Below are 15001 nucleotides of genomic sequence, written 5' to 3'. Positions count from 1 at the left end.
ACTTGTTCGTTCATCACGAATTACCACTGCGATTGCACCGTGGAGGAGCTTCGTCGTTCTCTGCCAACTACACAATTACACACTAGGAAAAATAAAAAAGAGATATTTTGGAATACCTCATACGTTTCTAATGTCCTTGTCATGTTTGGTTTCAATTTTGATTCTTCTTCTCTATCTCTCTCTCTCTCTTTAGTGCCTTACTCGAGCTTCGAACTCGTCAAGCGTTTCACATTAATGTGCCTTCGCTGACTGTATGAGCTACAAGAGTTAGGCGCCTCTTCTTTATCCTGCAATTTATTTAACCAACTTTTAGTCTTTTCGGCCAACAATCCGTATATTATTTGGCATTTATTTAAGAAACATTTACGTTATAGGTCAATTTTCTAGTTTAATATTACATTATAAGACACTTCTTTCTATTAAGGTAGTTTTCTTTAACCAAATCTACTTTTTTTTTGAACAAAAACCAAATCTACTTTCTATCTATAAACCAACTAAATAAGCTAACTAATGGGTCCCATTTTTCTATGAACTTCTTCCCTTTCTCATCAACTTCTTCTTTCTCAAAACAAGTTCTTCTTTTTTTTGTCAGAAGATTTGTCTTTTACATATTTTTAATTTTGAAATGTTCAAGAAATTTTTTTTAAGTTTAAAATTCTACATTTTTCAGTTCATCCATGACGTTCTTTAATTTTCACTAAAACAAATAACAAAAATTCCTTTCTCCGATGAATCTCCAATTACCTAACAAACATTGAGAAAAAGGTACGGAGGCAAATGAGATAGGCTTCCACGACGACCAGCATCGCAAGCTTGAACCAGAAGCAAAGAAAATTCCAGTTGCCGTTCTTGTGGCCGAGCTAAGAAGCATCAGTGTGGTAGAGCTTGTGACCTTAGATGACGACGGGTTTACTCTGACAGAAGACGACAGCAAGCTCATCTCTTTTTGTGAATCCGAAGCTTGAAAAGTCAGAGATTCATGGTTACAAGCTTAAAGAGACAGAGATCCTTGATAAAAAAAAGAGAGACAGAGATCCATGGCTCCATCCGAGCTCCACCGCAGCCCTTTTTGTTCTCAACGATTTCAAATCTTCTCAATGATTTCATGTCGCCGCCGCTACCTACCAGGACCGTCTCTCGCCATGATCCTTTGCTTTGATTGAACTTCTCCCATGGTGAACTGAAACTCGAGCCTGAGATTGGGATCGAGCGAGCGTTACCCAAACAACTTCTTTTATTTACATTTTAAGCCCTTCATATTTAGCTTTATTGTCAATTGACTCCAAACTCTTGAATATACAAATTTGTCCTCTTTAATTGATCCTAAACTTACAAATATGCACTTTTGCCCTTGGTATATACATATGAACACACAATGGCAATGTATATTACAAAATAGAACCTAAAGTGACTTAAATTAACTAAATTAAAATGGTAAGTACCATTAAAATCATAAAATATTAAGATGAAACAAATAGTGTCTAAATTCAACTAAATTAAAATGGTAAAAACCATTTAGATGTAATATATACACATAAATAAAATTTTAAATGATCTAAATTAACTAAAACAAGATACTCAAAATTATTTGAATCATAAATTATCATTATTTCTGCAATGTCCAATTCGGTGTACATGTGTTCCATTTGGTGAAATGTTGTACATGTGGACAATAAAAAAATATGTGTATACCATGACAATTTTTACCCTTCAAATATTTCAAATTTAAAATGTTTCTAACAAATTTATCAGGTGTATGTGATTTCTTGCATATGTAACTAAAATGTTATCCGGTCTCTATGTATTATTGTACAAACAAATTCAATATATATGCATATATGTAATGAAACCTAACGAGATCTAAATGAACTAAAACAAGTTACTCAAAATTGCGGAATGTACCAACAAAACTTGTGTACATATTATTTGTCGTAAAACCGTGTACATATTCATTGTTGTACATGTGGATACCGAAATGTTTGTGTGCACCATTCCATGTACATATAGATATTCAAGAATCATTGTACATGTGATCATACTTAAATATTACTGTTGAATGATGTCAAATGGTATGAAGATAACATGTCTATTATTGAATATATTTTTTCTTTGTTCAATAAATTTATATTTTCTAAATATTTACTGTATTTTTAATACAATATATGGTTTTGATGATTTTTTTTACAATGTGTACATGTGAATCATTGCCCAATTAACTAGTGTACATGTGATTATTGTACATATGGATAAAGAAATTTTGTGTACACAGTATCATGTACATATGACTTACATACAAATATCATTATAAACAATATACACAAGAAATAATTTATACACCATTGATATGTTATTATTTTACAGATATTTATAATCTCATTTAGCTCATATTAATCATTTTTAAGATGCATTTAAATATATACACATATATATATATATATTTGGAAATATGAGACCAAATAAAATGGATTTATTTGAAAATCAGAAACATCAGTGGCAGAAACAAAATGACAGGGACCAATGTTGTAAAATCAGAATATTTTTTGGGTCTGGATTGCACAATTAAAAGTCTAAGGAAAAATTCGTGAACAAATTTGAGACAAATTGAAAAATAAACAAAAGTTGAAGGACGACCAGTTGTGAAAATAAAAACAATTCACCATTGTTGCTCCTGTGAAGCTTCTCTTTCATTTGCGACCAATACGACAATGATTTCGGCAGCCACAACTATGTTCCCAACCATGGCAACCACGGAGAGGAGGAGACGACTTGAATTTGACACTGATTGCTGTAGAGATCTATCAGGGCGGAGCCGCAGTTTGAGGTCGCCGACAGAGCTCTCCTCACTGCTTTGTCACGTTGCTCTTGGCTTATCACGGTAGTAGATTAAGTTTAAGCATGGCTGAAGATTCAAGGATTAAACGTGTTTCTATTTTTGATGATTCTATGGATGAAGAAGTGAGAAACAAAAATTTGAAGAAAAAAAAAGGTGCATTTATGTTTGATAGAAGCGTGTCAAGTGGGCACCTAATTCATAATTAGTGGGTCCTATTGGTTACCCATTTAGTTTTGTTTTAGTTAGTAAAGAAAATAAAGTTAAAAGAAAGTGTCTAAGGAGCTGAAAGTGTCTTAGAGTGTTACTAAAACTCATAAAGTGACCTATTATGAAAATCAAATTAACTACAATGTAAACCTATCCTTTTATATATTGATTGGGAAGTCAATTTAGTGATTTAAGCTATGTGTCGCTCATAGATGAGCTCTCTGATTAATTGTTTTAATTTGATTGGTTGATGATTTTTTATTTTTTATTTATTTAATTAAAGTTTTTAAAAGGAAACAATTCATAGAATTACCTAATCTAATCTATATTTCCAAACATACAAAATATCTTAAATATAGATGAATTAACATAATTTGTTTATAGAAATAGTTAAATATCTAGATTACGTTATATAAATTGATGAGATACATATAAATACATATGATACTATAGAAACAATTGTAAAAACAGTTTTTATTATGTTTGTATTAATAGTGAATAAAATAAATCATAGATTTTAGAATATTAATTAATCTAAACTTAATAATATTAATTAAATTCACTCATTCACTATATATATAGTATAAAATGTGTCAAATGAATGCACAACAGTCAAATATATAATTCTAAAAAATTCTAATCATTTCCAATGACAATGTACATATATGCATTATCACTCATATTGTTTATCTCCACGTATTATACAAAAAAAAAAGTAATACAGAAAAGCGACATTCCTGAAAAAGAAAGAGTGATTTACACTATGAGTGTTTTTGACTTTTTATTACACAAAAGAGCAGTTTGTGCTACTATGGTAGTTTTTGGTGGTTAAAGACATTGTTGACCTTGGAAAAGTGTAACCATTAGCTCTTTTTGTGTCACCCTTATAGATATAGTTAGCTTTTCATTATAGTCTCTTCATTATATGTGCCCCTAACTAAGCGTAACAACAAGAATATTTTTTTTTCTTTTGTTTTAAATTTCTTAAAATGTTGAAACCCAGAAAACGTAGAAAACATTGAACCTTTTTTGGTTTGCTTTTCTGGATTTTTTCTTGGGTTAGCATTTTTGTTGTCTTTCATTTGATCCTAAACTATTTTTGACCACCAAGACCGGAACATCATGACTTCGCCGCCACCGCGAGTTTAGTATACTCGGCCACAAAATCAGTTAAAAACATCTATGTTATGGTGATTTGAGTAAAAAAATCAGTTGTTATATCAAGGATCTATCATATTTGAATGGTAATAATAAAGAAACGAGGTTGAATCAACGCAAATCATCCCAAAAATAGTGATTCATGTCTGAAAACAAAAATGGCTGCAAATTGTGTAGAAAGAAAGTGTCGATGAAGAAGAAGATATATAAAATTACAATACTACCCTTTGCTATCATAATTTCATATGTCCACAACAAAAGAATTGTGCATATCTGTGAGTCTACATGTGTACAATATAAATTGTGGCGTACATCTGTACAAAAAAAACTTGGATGTATGACATAGAAATCTTTTTGTAGATATGGTAAAAATGTACACTTTAGAATTTATTGGCCAATGATTACACGACCTTTCAATAATAAAAAGATTTCTAAAAAAATAGATAAACTTTTGTATCTCTATCATAATCTCATTGACAACAACAAAATTGCGCACATCCGTGAGTGTACATGTGTACAATAGAAGTTGTGGGCATACATGTGTACAAAAAACAAAACTTGCGAACATGTACACATAATTATCAAACATGTACACATAATTAGCACTGTTCACATGTACATACATTTCCAAAACCTTACATGTACATTAGTTCACTTGTACATCTAATAGGTTTTCTAAAATGATGAGCTTGGAAATACATATTCTCTGGCCTTCTTAACTTGTATTGTGAGTGAAATCTTGTGCACCAAGCATATCATCATAAGATGAGAACTCATCTATGTCGGTTTCACCTTCATCCCATCTACACAAGTTAAATAAACATAGTACAAAGACATTACCAGTAAAACCTCACATATTCTAGACAAATGCTAATTGAACATAATTCAGAGACATTACTAGTAAAACCTCCAAAGTATTGTCTTTCTACAGATATACTGATAGACAGATCTACAAACCCTTAAGACTTATTTGAGTTCATCTTCCTAAGTTGGTAGCTTCCACTTTCCTCAACTACAAAACTTGATGAACTCTGCTTCTTATACGTAGCTAGAAACTCCTTCAAAGAAATAGTTGAAGAGTCATGAAGCTTATTCCTTAAGAAGATGGGTTCTTTGAAAGGGCTGAAAGAAATATATTTTAAGATCTTGTCAACAGCAAATGATTCTTGTCTAAAGTCTAAATAACAAAAAAAATGAAAATAAAAGCACTAAGTTACCGATCAAATACTTCAAACTATTATGTTAGAGAGTAAAATAAAATAAACAACAACAAAAAAACAAATTTACGCAAATGTAGCTTAGTTTACAAAAAAAATAATCATTCAGGGACATGAGGACAGATATGAATCTGATGATACAAGAGAAAGATAAATAAAAAAAGAGAAAAACCATAAATTGTCAAATTAAAAAAGATTAAAAATAAATTTTATTTTCTTATTTAGTTAAGATTTAATTAGATTTCAATTGTTTTATGAATTGGAAGAGATAAAACGTGTATCGGAAGAAAAGAAAGTGTGTGAAGAACATAAACTAGCTTATATTGTTATTAGAAAGTGGAAAACTGCCATGTAGTGTAAGAGCATGTTTATTGTTGAGACCCTTAATGTCTCTTAAATTGTCCTTAATGAATTTTTTAATTATTAAAATCAAGAGAAGAGACATCGTTAAGAGACTTTTAATTTTAGTGGTTTATTGTTTGTCTCTTAATTAGAGGTTCTTTTTTAAAATAAATTATTAAACATAATTTTATTGAAGATAAAATTTAAACATAGCATTTTAAACATAACATTTTAAACATAGAATAAAAAAAACATAAAAACAAAAAAATAAAAAAAGTACAAAAACAAACGATAATAATTTCAAAGATGCATCGAAGTTCAGTTGTTGTTTTAATCAGTTCCAAATTTAGCCCATATACGTTCGACCAAATCCCGTTTTAGTTGTGCATGCACATTTGTATCACGAATTTCAGTTCGAACACCCATCTGATTGGCAATATTTGTAGGCCTTCTCCTTGTTCGACGATCGACATGTGAACTTCTGCTGGCTTCTCCTTCTTCGAAATCTGAAAGATTAAATTGAGTACCTTCATCTCGTTCGCTTTCTACTATCATATTATTGAGTATAATACATGCTCTCATAATCTTCCCGATCTTGACTTTATCCCAAGAAAGTGCCGGATTTCTAACAATGGCAAATCGAGCTTGTAAAACTCCGAAAGCATGCTCAACATCTTTTCGGACAGCTTCTTGACGTTGCGCAAATAAGACTGCTTTCGGCACTTGTGGAAGTCGTATAGATTGGATGAAAGTTGCCCAATTTGGATAAATGCCATCGGTGAGATAATAAACCATATGGTACTCATTTCCATTTACCGAGAAATTCACTTGTGGGGCTTCACCATTTATTATGTCATCAAAAACAGGTGAGCGATCCAGAACATTAATATCATTTAAGGTACCTGGAGCTCCAAAAAACGCATGCCATATCCAGAGATCGTATGAAGCAACCGCCTCTAAAACGATAGTGGGTTTTCCCAAACCCCGAGCAAATTGCCCTTTCCAAGCGGTGGGACAATTCTTCCACTCCCAATTCATACAATCGATGCTTCCTATCATCCCGAGAAATCCATGATTCTCTGCATCATGAAGTAGACGTTGCAGATCATATGGTGTTGGTTTTCTTAGATACTCATCGCCGAACATATTTACTATTGACTCCACAAAATTTTCCACACATAACCGTGCCGTGGTTGCACCGAGCCTGAGGTATTCGTCGACCGCATCAAGGGCAGAACCATACGCCAACACACGTATAGCTGCTGTACACTTTTGAAGTATTGAGAGACCAAGCCTTCCGAAACCATCTTTTTTTTGTTGAAAGAATGGAACTTCATTGGAGAGACGATTCACAATATATATGAACAATGATTTGTTCATTCTGAATCGTCGTCGGAAAAGATTTTCAGCATACGTTGGAGTTTCACTGAAATAATCGTTCCATAGACGTATATTGCCTTCTTCACGATTCCTTTCGATAAAAACTCGTTTTTTTCTTTTCTTTCTTTCATCTTCTTGATCATCTTGAGCATTGACCAGATTCTCAAATGCTTGATCAAAATATTGTTCGAACATATCATCAAACGGGTCTGTAGATGCCATGAATTGTATTGAAAAAAAAAGAGAAGTCTTTTGATGAAACTTAGAACAAGAAATAAAAAGATAATGAGAGATAAGAGAATGAGAGAGACGAGATAGTGAAATGAGAGAACTCGTTTGATAAGTTGTGAAAGAGAGTCTGCTGAGTTGTGAATGAGAGAATACAAGTCAATTTATAAGGAAAATATACACTTGTGTTACAAGAGGCAAATAATAATACAACTACAGAACGATCCACTCTCGTGACTTCAAATAATACAACTACAAGACAAGATAAACAGACTCTCCTCTCCACTCCACTCTCCACTCCCGTGACAACTACAAGACAAGACAGGACTCTCCACTCCACTCTCCACTCCCGCGACAACTACAAGACAAGATAGGACTCTCCACTCGTGACTCCACTCCACTCTCCACTCCACTCTCCACTCCCGTGACAACTAGCAACATGATTTCCAAACGTGTACTGTCTCACCTGCATTGACAACAACATCATTTTAGCATTTTTATACAATGACTCTTTGAAAATACATAACAAAACAAATAAACAGAACTTGAAAGAAACAGAGACTAATCATTTTAGCATTGCAGATCATGAACAGAAACAGAGAGTAACATAAACTTAACAACAAGAACAAGTACATAAACGACATTAAACAAGAACAAGCAACAAACAGAAATAGAAACAGAACTAGAATCAGAACTAGAAATACAACAAGACACAGAACTAGAAACACAACTAACTAGACATAACGTAGTGATGAGCTTCTTCTTGAGAACTTTTTCCTCCTCATCTAGACCCTCTGTTCTCCCAATGAGACACTCAAGCATACTCATCTTAGCCATACGTTCGTTCACTGCCATATCCTTCTCTCTGATTGTCCACATATTCTGAAACTCATTCATAGTATGCTGCTGTACTTCTTTGTTCTTACCAGTCGCCTTTGCGGCCTTAACACCCGGGGGACGCTTGCTATCAGAGGCTTCATGGGTTGATGAATCTGCAGGATCCTCACACTTCCTCTTCTTTGAACTCCCATCGTTTTTAGCAGAAGTAAGGTCACACCACTTCTGGTCGTTTCTTAGCTCCTTCCATGCGTGTTCTAGAGTGAATCTCTTCTGATGATTGTTGTAGAATATTTGATGAGCTAATTTGACAACATCATTCTCATTTTGCCCACTACTTTTCTCCCTAGTAGCAGCATCATACGCTCCAGAGAACTTTGCCACAAGGTCATTGATCCTGTGCCAACGCTGCTTGCAGTGGCTAGGCTCTCTCTGTGCATTATGACTTGCCTCAAAGTAGGCAGAAACTCTAGCTCAAAACCTCCCTGCTTTTTGGTCGTTGCCAACCACAGCATCTTTGCTCGTTGTTTAACCACGAGCTGATGTGTTGTAGGCACAGGGGGGGGGGGGGGGGTAACCCACGAATAAAAAATGGTGGAACCAAGGTTTAAACCTGAAAACAAAGAGAACCGATTTTTATGATGCAAACAGAAACAAATATGAATATGAATCAAAATTATACTATGAATAAAAACAAATAGAAAAAGGATAGATTGATGAAGATGGGATCTTTGTTGCTGGATGTGTATCACTCTCAACAAAGATCGATGGATGGAAGATGAATGAAGATGGAACCGGTCTTGCTGGATGTGTATCACTCTCAAGATCGATTGGTGGATGGAAATGGGATGATGGACGCCACAAAGCTCTGTGAAAGGAGGCTTTGATAAGTCTGGATGCTCAAGAGCTGCTTCTCACAATACTCTAAGACTTAGAACAATAGTTTTGAGAAACTAGAAAAACTGTATTTTCATTCATAAAAGTTCAAGGGTGATTTACAATGAAGAAACATCTTGAGCTTTATAGGCTCGACTACTGGGACTCTCTAACAGTCATAAAATGACATAAGGAAACTAATAAAGTCGAAATAATAAACTTGGAAGCAAAAAAATTGATGGCTCCATGAAAACTAGCCGTTGAAGGCTTTATGATGAGAATCTTTGCCAAATAAATGTAGATGGTGTTCTCCTTGTATCTGGACGGTTTGAGGGGATAACTAAGCTTCCTGGGAACCTTCTTGATGGTTTGGAGGGTGCTGAGGTCGTGCCTAATCTGAAGGAAAAAGAGCTGTTGGAGCTGGATGGCAAGAAGCTCCAAATAAGGCAAGTTGGGGTTAATGAGGATCCTCCTGATCCTATGTGGGCTGGTGCATGGAATGAACTTGTCTGACTCTTCTGAACCATTGGATAGACTTCCTGAATGCATAGATATATCTCCTGGTCGCCAATGTCTGGTTTGAAGCTGATTGAACCGGTTAGTTTCCAATTGAGGCAAGTGTAGAACTGGTTTGACCGGTTTTGGAGATTGGATCATAACTTCATAATTCCGTGGACATTTCTCCTGATCTTGGTCTTTCTGGAAAGCTGATAAACTCCTCTTGAATCCTATGATGGGATTTGGTTCAGGCCGCTCCTTCCTTGGGCTGGAATCTCCTTCTAAAGTCGGGTACTCGCAGATGGACGGGCTGGAAAACCTCTGACTTGTAAAATTCATAACTTCTTGGTCCGTGCGTATTTTGGACTGATTCCAAATGGTCTGGACTCCTTCTTGCGTGTAGAGTCCACTAAAATTTGTCTCGTGACTTAAACCCTCCTGGTTTGTAAGATACAGCATTTTTAGTGCACATGTGTTCTGCTTGTCGCCTTGGCTGGTTAAGTAGGACTTTGGGTTGACCTCCGGTTCGGTTGCTGATATGATGACCACATCATCCCCTCCCTCTTGACAAGGTTTCGACCTCGAAACTGTATAATCTGCACCAAGATAGAGCAAGTCAGCTTTCATTCTCTTTTGAGATTCTAAAACCTTACCTTGGTATTGTTTTGGTTTTGTTTCTTTAAGCAACATGGACTGCATTGTCTCTTGAACAATCTTCTTGTCCATCACAAGAGTCACTCCTGGTGGTTCTTCTTCTTTAAATTCTTGCTCCTTAAGTCCTGTTACAACACCCTTTGACAAAGACACGTGCATTATACAAGAATTTGGAACCAATATATCAGATTGAATAAAACTATCACTTTTCATAGATAATTCTGTTTTCTCTTCTAGTGATGTTTCTATCAATGCTTTCTTAGTAAGACAAACTATAGCATAGTGTCCTTTCTTATGACATCTATAACATGTATGATATTTCAAATCCTCAGAGTTAGAAGACTTACCTTGGCTTGATGCCTCTTTTTTCTTTGGGTTTGAAATCTCATCATTCCTTGGACTTAAATCATGAACAACTTTTAAATCCAAAAAGGACTTTGAGATCGTGTCTTTCTTGACTTCAGGACCTGTCTTATCATCCTTGGACAAAGACAAGTGACTCATACAAGTGGGAGATGATTTACAAACAAATTTATCAAATATAGGACTTACCTTGGCCTTTTCTTGAAAAATCAGTTTGTCTGGTTTTTCTTTGTGTCTGGCCAATGTGTCTTGGCTGACAAACTTCTTCTCCTCCATGGTCTTTGGGACCTCAATAGGTTGGTTTTGATCATAGAAAACCGTGGGCTTCTGGTTTGGCCGAATCTGGTCTTGATGGATCAAGCTTCTATGACCTTCTTTTGGTACATCTTTTCTTGCTTCTTTGGAACCATGAGTTGGATACCTCCTTGGATATAGTTCCTGGATTTCAGAACTTGTAATCTTTGGTGCAAACTCATATCTCATGACTTCCTTAAGAGCTCTCCATGTTTTGATAGTTGGCTCCTTGTAAAACCATCTATCACCTTCTTCTTGTACCCACCATTCAAAGGCATCATCTCTAAGTTGTTCAATGGCATAAGCAAGCCTCTCTTCCTTCAAGATGTTGTTGAAGTGAAACCATTCATCAAGGTTCCTCTCCCATATTAGATAACCTCTTTTTCCTGAAAATGTAAAGAGTTTATTTTTATCAGCAAAAGAGTTATAATTAAATTGAGAATTAACAACATGATGTTTGTGGGTTTGAGAAGTTGGGGTTTGATTGATCCTTGAAGGATCTGGTGGCTTGGGCTCGACATAGACAGCCTCTGGAGCATCTCCAAATCTCCTTTCTCCTGGTTGTGGACATTGGCCTTGTGCCTTCTTTCTTTTCCTCAGCTGTGCAATCAGATCAACCTCTTGCAAAGCTGTCAAATGTTGGTTCTCTTTGGCCATCTGACAGTGGCCGTGTGTTTCTCCTACCATGGCTTCCTGAAAACACTCTCAAGATCAAGTGAAAGATATGGGAAGGTCTGGTCGAACCAAAATAAATCAAGTGCACAATGCAATTTAAACTAAACCGAGAAAATATGCAATTATGAACCGAAATGAAATAAAGTATGCAAAAATTATTTTTCTTTTGGTTTTCTCAATGCAAACACGAAATGAATCAATATGATATGATAATAAACACAAATGAAAAGAAAATATGGAAAGCAAACTAATGCTGATATTTGTTTTTTTTTTAAAAAAAAAATTTTCTTTGATGCAAACAATTAAACCACTTATGCAAAAGATATAAACTAAGCTTGAAAATATTTTATTTTTCTTTTCTGATGCAATCACGAAATGGACCAACTAATATGATATGAAACAATAACTAGGATGATTTCTTTTGGCTTTTAAATTTATGGATGCAAATGAAAAGGAATCAAATTCAAAACAGAACTTTTTATGGGATTTTTTTTTATGGAAACTAATGAATGCAAACACTTTTCTTTTGGGATTTTCGATTTTAAATGAATCAAACAAAACTTTTCTTTTCTTTTTCGTGGCACTTAGCAGAATGAACAGCAAGAACACAAAACAAATGCAAAACAAAACTTGAAACAAAGAAACAGTTTTTATGGATTTTCGGTTTATGATGAAAAACAAATGCAAACAAATATGAATGATGCAAGGATAGAGTGACCTGATTCAGGAGCTTGAGCTCTGATACCAAAATGTTGTAGGCACAGGGGGGGGGGGGGGGGTAACCCACGAATAAAAAATGGTGGAACCAAGGTTTAAACCTGAAAACAAAGAGAACCGATTTTTATGATGCAAACAGAAACAAATATGAATATGAATCAAAATTATACTATGAATAAAAACAAATAGAAAAAGGATAGATTGATGAAGATGGGATCTTTGTTGCTGGATGTGTATCACTCTCAACAAAGATCGATGGATGGAAGATGAATGAAGATGGAACCGGTCTTGCTGGATGTGTATCACTCTCAAGATCGATTGGTGGATGGAAATGGGATGATGGACGCCACAAAGCTCTGTGAAAGGAGGCTTTGATAAGTCTGGATGCTCAAGAGCTGCTTCTCACAATACTCTAAGACTTAGAACAATAGTTTTGAGAAACTAGAAAAACTGTATTTTCATTCATAAAAGTTCAAGGGTGATTTACAATGAAGAAACATCTTGAGCTTTATAGGCTCGACTACTGGGACTCTCTAACAGTCATAAAATGACATAAGGAAACTAATAAAGTCGAAATAATAAACTTGGAAGCAAAAAAATTGATGGCTCCATGAAAACTAGCCGTTGAAGGCTTTATGATGAGAATCTTTGCCAAATAAATGTAGATGGTGTTCTCCTTGTATCTGGACGGTTTGAGGGGATAACTAAGCTTCCTGGGAACCTTCTTGATGGTTTGGAGGGTGCTGAGGTCGTGCCTAATCTGAAGGAAAAAGAGCTGTTGGAGCTGGATGGCAAGAAGCTCCAAATAAGGCAAGTTGGGGTTAATGAGGATCCTCCTGATCCTATGTGGGCTGGTGCATGGAATGAACTTGTCTGACTCTTCTGAACCATTGGATAGACTTCCTGAATGCATAGATATATCTCCTGGTCGCCAATGTCTGGTTTGAAACTGATTGAACCGGTTAGTTTCCAATTGAGGCAAATGTAGAACTGGTTTGACCGGTTTTGGAGATTGGATCATAACTTCATAATTACGTGGACATTTCTCCTGATCTTGGTCTTTCTGGAAAGCTGATAAACTCCTCTTGAATCCTATGATGGGATTTGGTTCAGGCCGCTCCTTCCTTGGGCTGGAATCTCCTTCTAAAGTCGGGTACTCGCAGATGGACGGGCTGGAAAACCTCTGACTTGTAAAATTCATAACTTCTTGGTCCGTGCGTATTTTGGACTGATTCCAAATGGTCTGGACTCCTTCTTGAGTGTAGAGTCCACTAAAATTTGTCTCGTGACTTAAACTCTCCTGGTTTGTAAGATACAGCATTTTTAGTGCACATGTGTTCTGCTTGTCGCCTTGGCTGGTTAAGTAGGGCTTTGGGTTGACCTCCGGTTCGGTTGCTGATCTGATGACCACATCATGATGAGGACAATATCATCTTGTGGTGTCCATTTGCGTCGTTCTTTTGCCGCTGCATGACTTGAGGCTTCGTTACGTTGACTGCCTAGGAAAGGAAGTTGCGATGAAGACAGTTCAACACTATCTTCATGGTTACCAAAGGAAACAGTTTGTTGACTATTAAGTAGATCAACAAACTTTGAGGTTCCAGTAGATGGATTGGAATCCATAGATGAGAAAGGAATGAAAACAAGAAAGATGAGAAGGAATGAAAACAAGAAAGATGAGAAGGAGAAGAACACGGTTTGCAATGAATTCAAGAAAGAGGAGAAGTTCATATTTTTATAGACTGAAGAGAAGATAAACGCATTGATCACAAGCATTCAACACGGACTTGACATTTATCTAACACCTCCTTCACACAAGACCATTCATTTCTATCTAACTATAATCTATTTAAGACAAGCATTATCTCTGCCTAACCACTTTATTAAACAGCTATTTATTACCAAACCTAACACATACTTACGCAAACCACAAACCACTATATTCACAATGGTTTATCCAATTCAAACAAGAGTAAAAATACATACTAATCGGAACATATATCAGAAACCACAAACCAATATATTCACAATGACTTATCCAATTCAACAGAGCAAAGACAATAGTTTTATCCAATTCAAAATTCATTTCAACCAAGGATAAAATTTAACAACAATTGCAATAAAATTCAACAACAATTCGCAACCCAGCAACGAATATAAACTATGGTCTTTCCTATTCAACAGAGCAAAGAGATTGATTTTATACAATTGAAAAGACCAAAGACAAAGGTTTTACCTTATGAACAATCGTGGGGGTTTGTCAGACAAAGCCCAAGCTTGAGCTTCGATCATGCCTCTTCATCACTCCATATGAAGACACAAACACAGAAAAAAAAAACAAAAATCAGTGGATCGAACTTATCTAGATTCACGATGAAATAACATAATCTAAGCCCAATTTTATTAGATTCCTCGACATGCACAAGCTAAGACGTGCACAAACAAACTCATCCTTACCTTTCGAGCCACCGAGAAGAAGAAGAGCCACGGCGAAGAAGAGAGATCTCGCTGTTATCCTTCGCCGATGAGACCAACCGATAGAGGGGATTCCGTTTTCCTTCATCAACACGACCCGCCTAGAGAGCCACCGAGAAGAAGAACAGCCACGGCGAAGAAGAGATATCGCCTTCTCGGTCGTCTGGAGAGGAGAGAAGGAAGAGAGAAAGAGAGAGATAGAGAAATGAAGAACCGAGACGAAACAACGCGGCACCATTTTTCCTCT

General features: G+C 35.6%; 1 protein-coding gene across 2 annotated transcripts; it reads right to left on the bottom strand.

The window, feature by feature from the left end:
- Window positions 1–4644: 4644 nt before the first annotated feature.
- Window positions 4645–14993, bottom strand: LOC103874744. 2 transcript variants are annotated; one of them, XM_009153178.3, is made up of 3 exons: window positions 14737–14993; window positions 14516–14583; window positions 4645–7831 (listed from the first exon to the last, which is right to left on the bottom strand). In XM_009153178.3, exon 3 carries the CDS (start codon window positions 7357–7359, stop codon window positions 6088–6090), a length of 1272 nt encoding a protein of 423 aa, XP_009151426.1. In that variant the 5' UTR covers window positions 7360–7831; window positions 14516–14583; window positions 14737–14993; the 3' UTR covers window positions 4645–6087. The 2 variants fall into 2 exon arrangements, with proteins under 2 accessions (XP_009151426.1, XP_009151427.1); XM_009153179.3 differs by having other exon boundaries at window positions 14516–14575; window positions 14737–14991.
- Window positions 14994–15001: the final 8 nt, after the last annotated feature.

The sequence above is a fragment of the Brassica rapa genome, chromosome A05 (genome assembly GCF_000309985.2).
Source record: "Brassica rapa cultivar Chiifu-401-42 chromosome A05, CAAS_Brap_v3.01, whole genome shotgun sequence".
In the NCBI taxonomy this organism is placed as follows: Eukaryota; Viridiplantae; Streptophyta; class Magnoliopsida; order Brassicales; family Brassicaceae; genus Brassica; species Brassica rapa.
Note: the sequence above shows the minus strand (reverse complement) of the source record. Positions and strands in the feature narration are given on the sequence as shown.

Excerpts from the sequence above, each read along its gene's own strand:
- LOC103874744 (XM_009153178.3), bottom strand. The coding sequence starts at position 7,359 with ATGGCATCTACAGACCCGTTTGATGATATGTTCGAACAATATTTTGAT.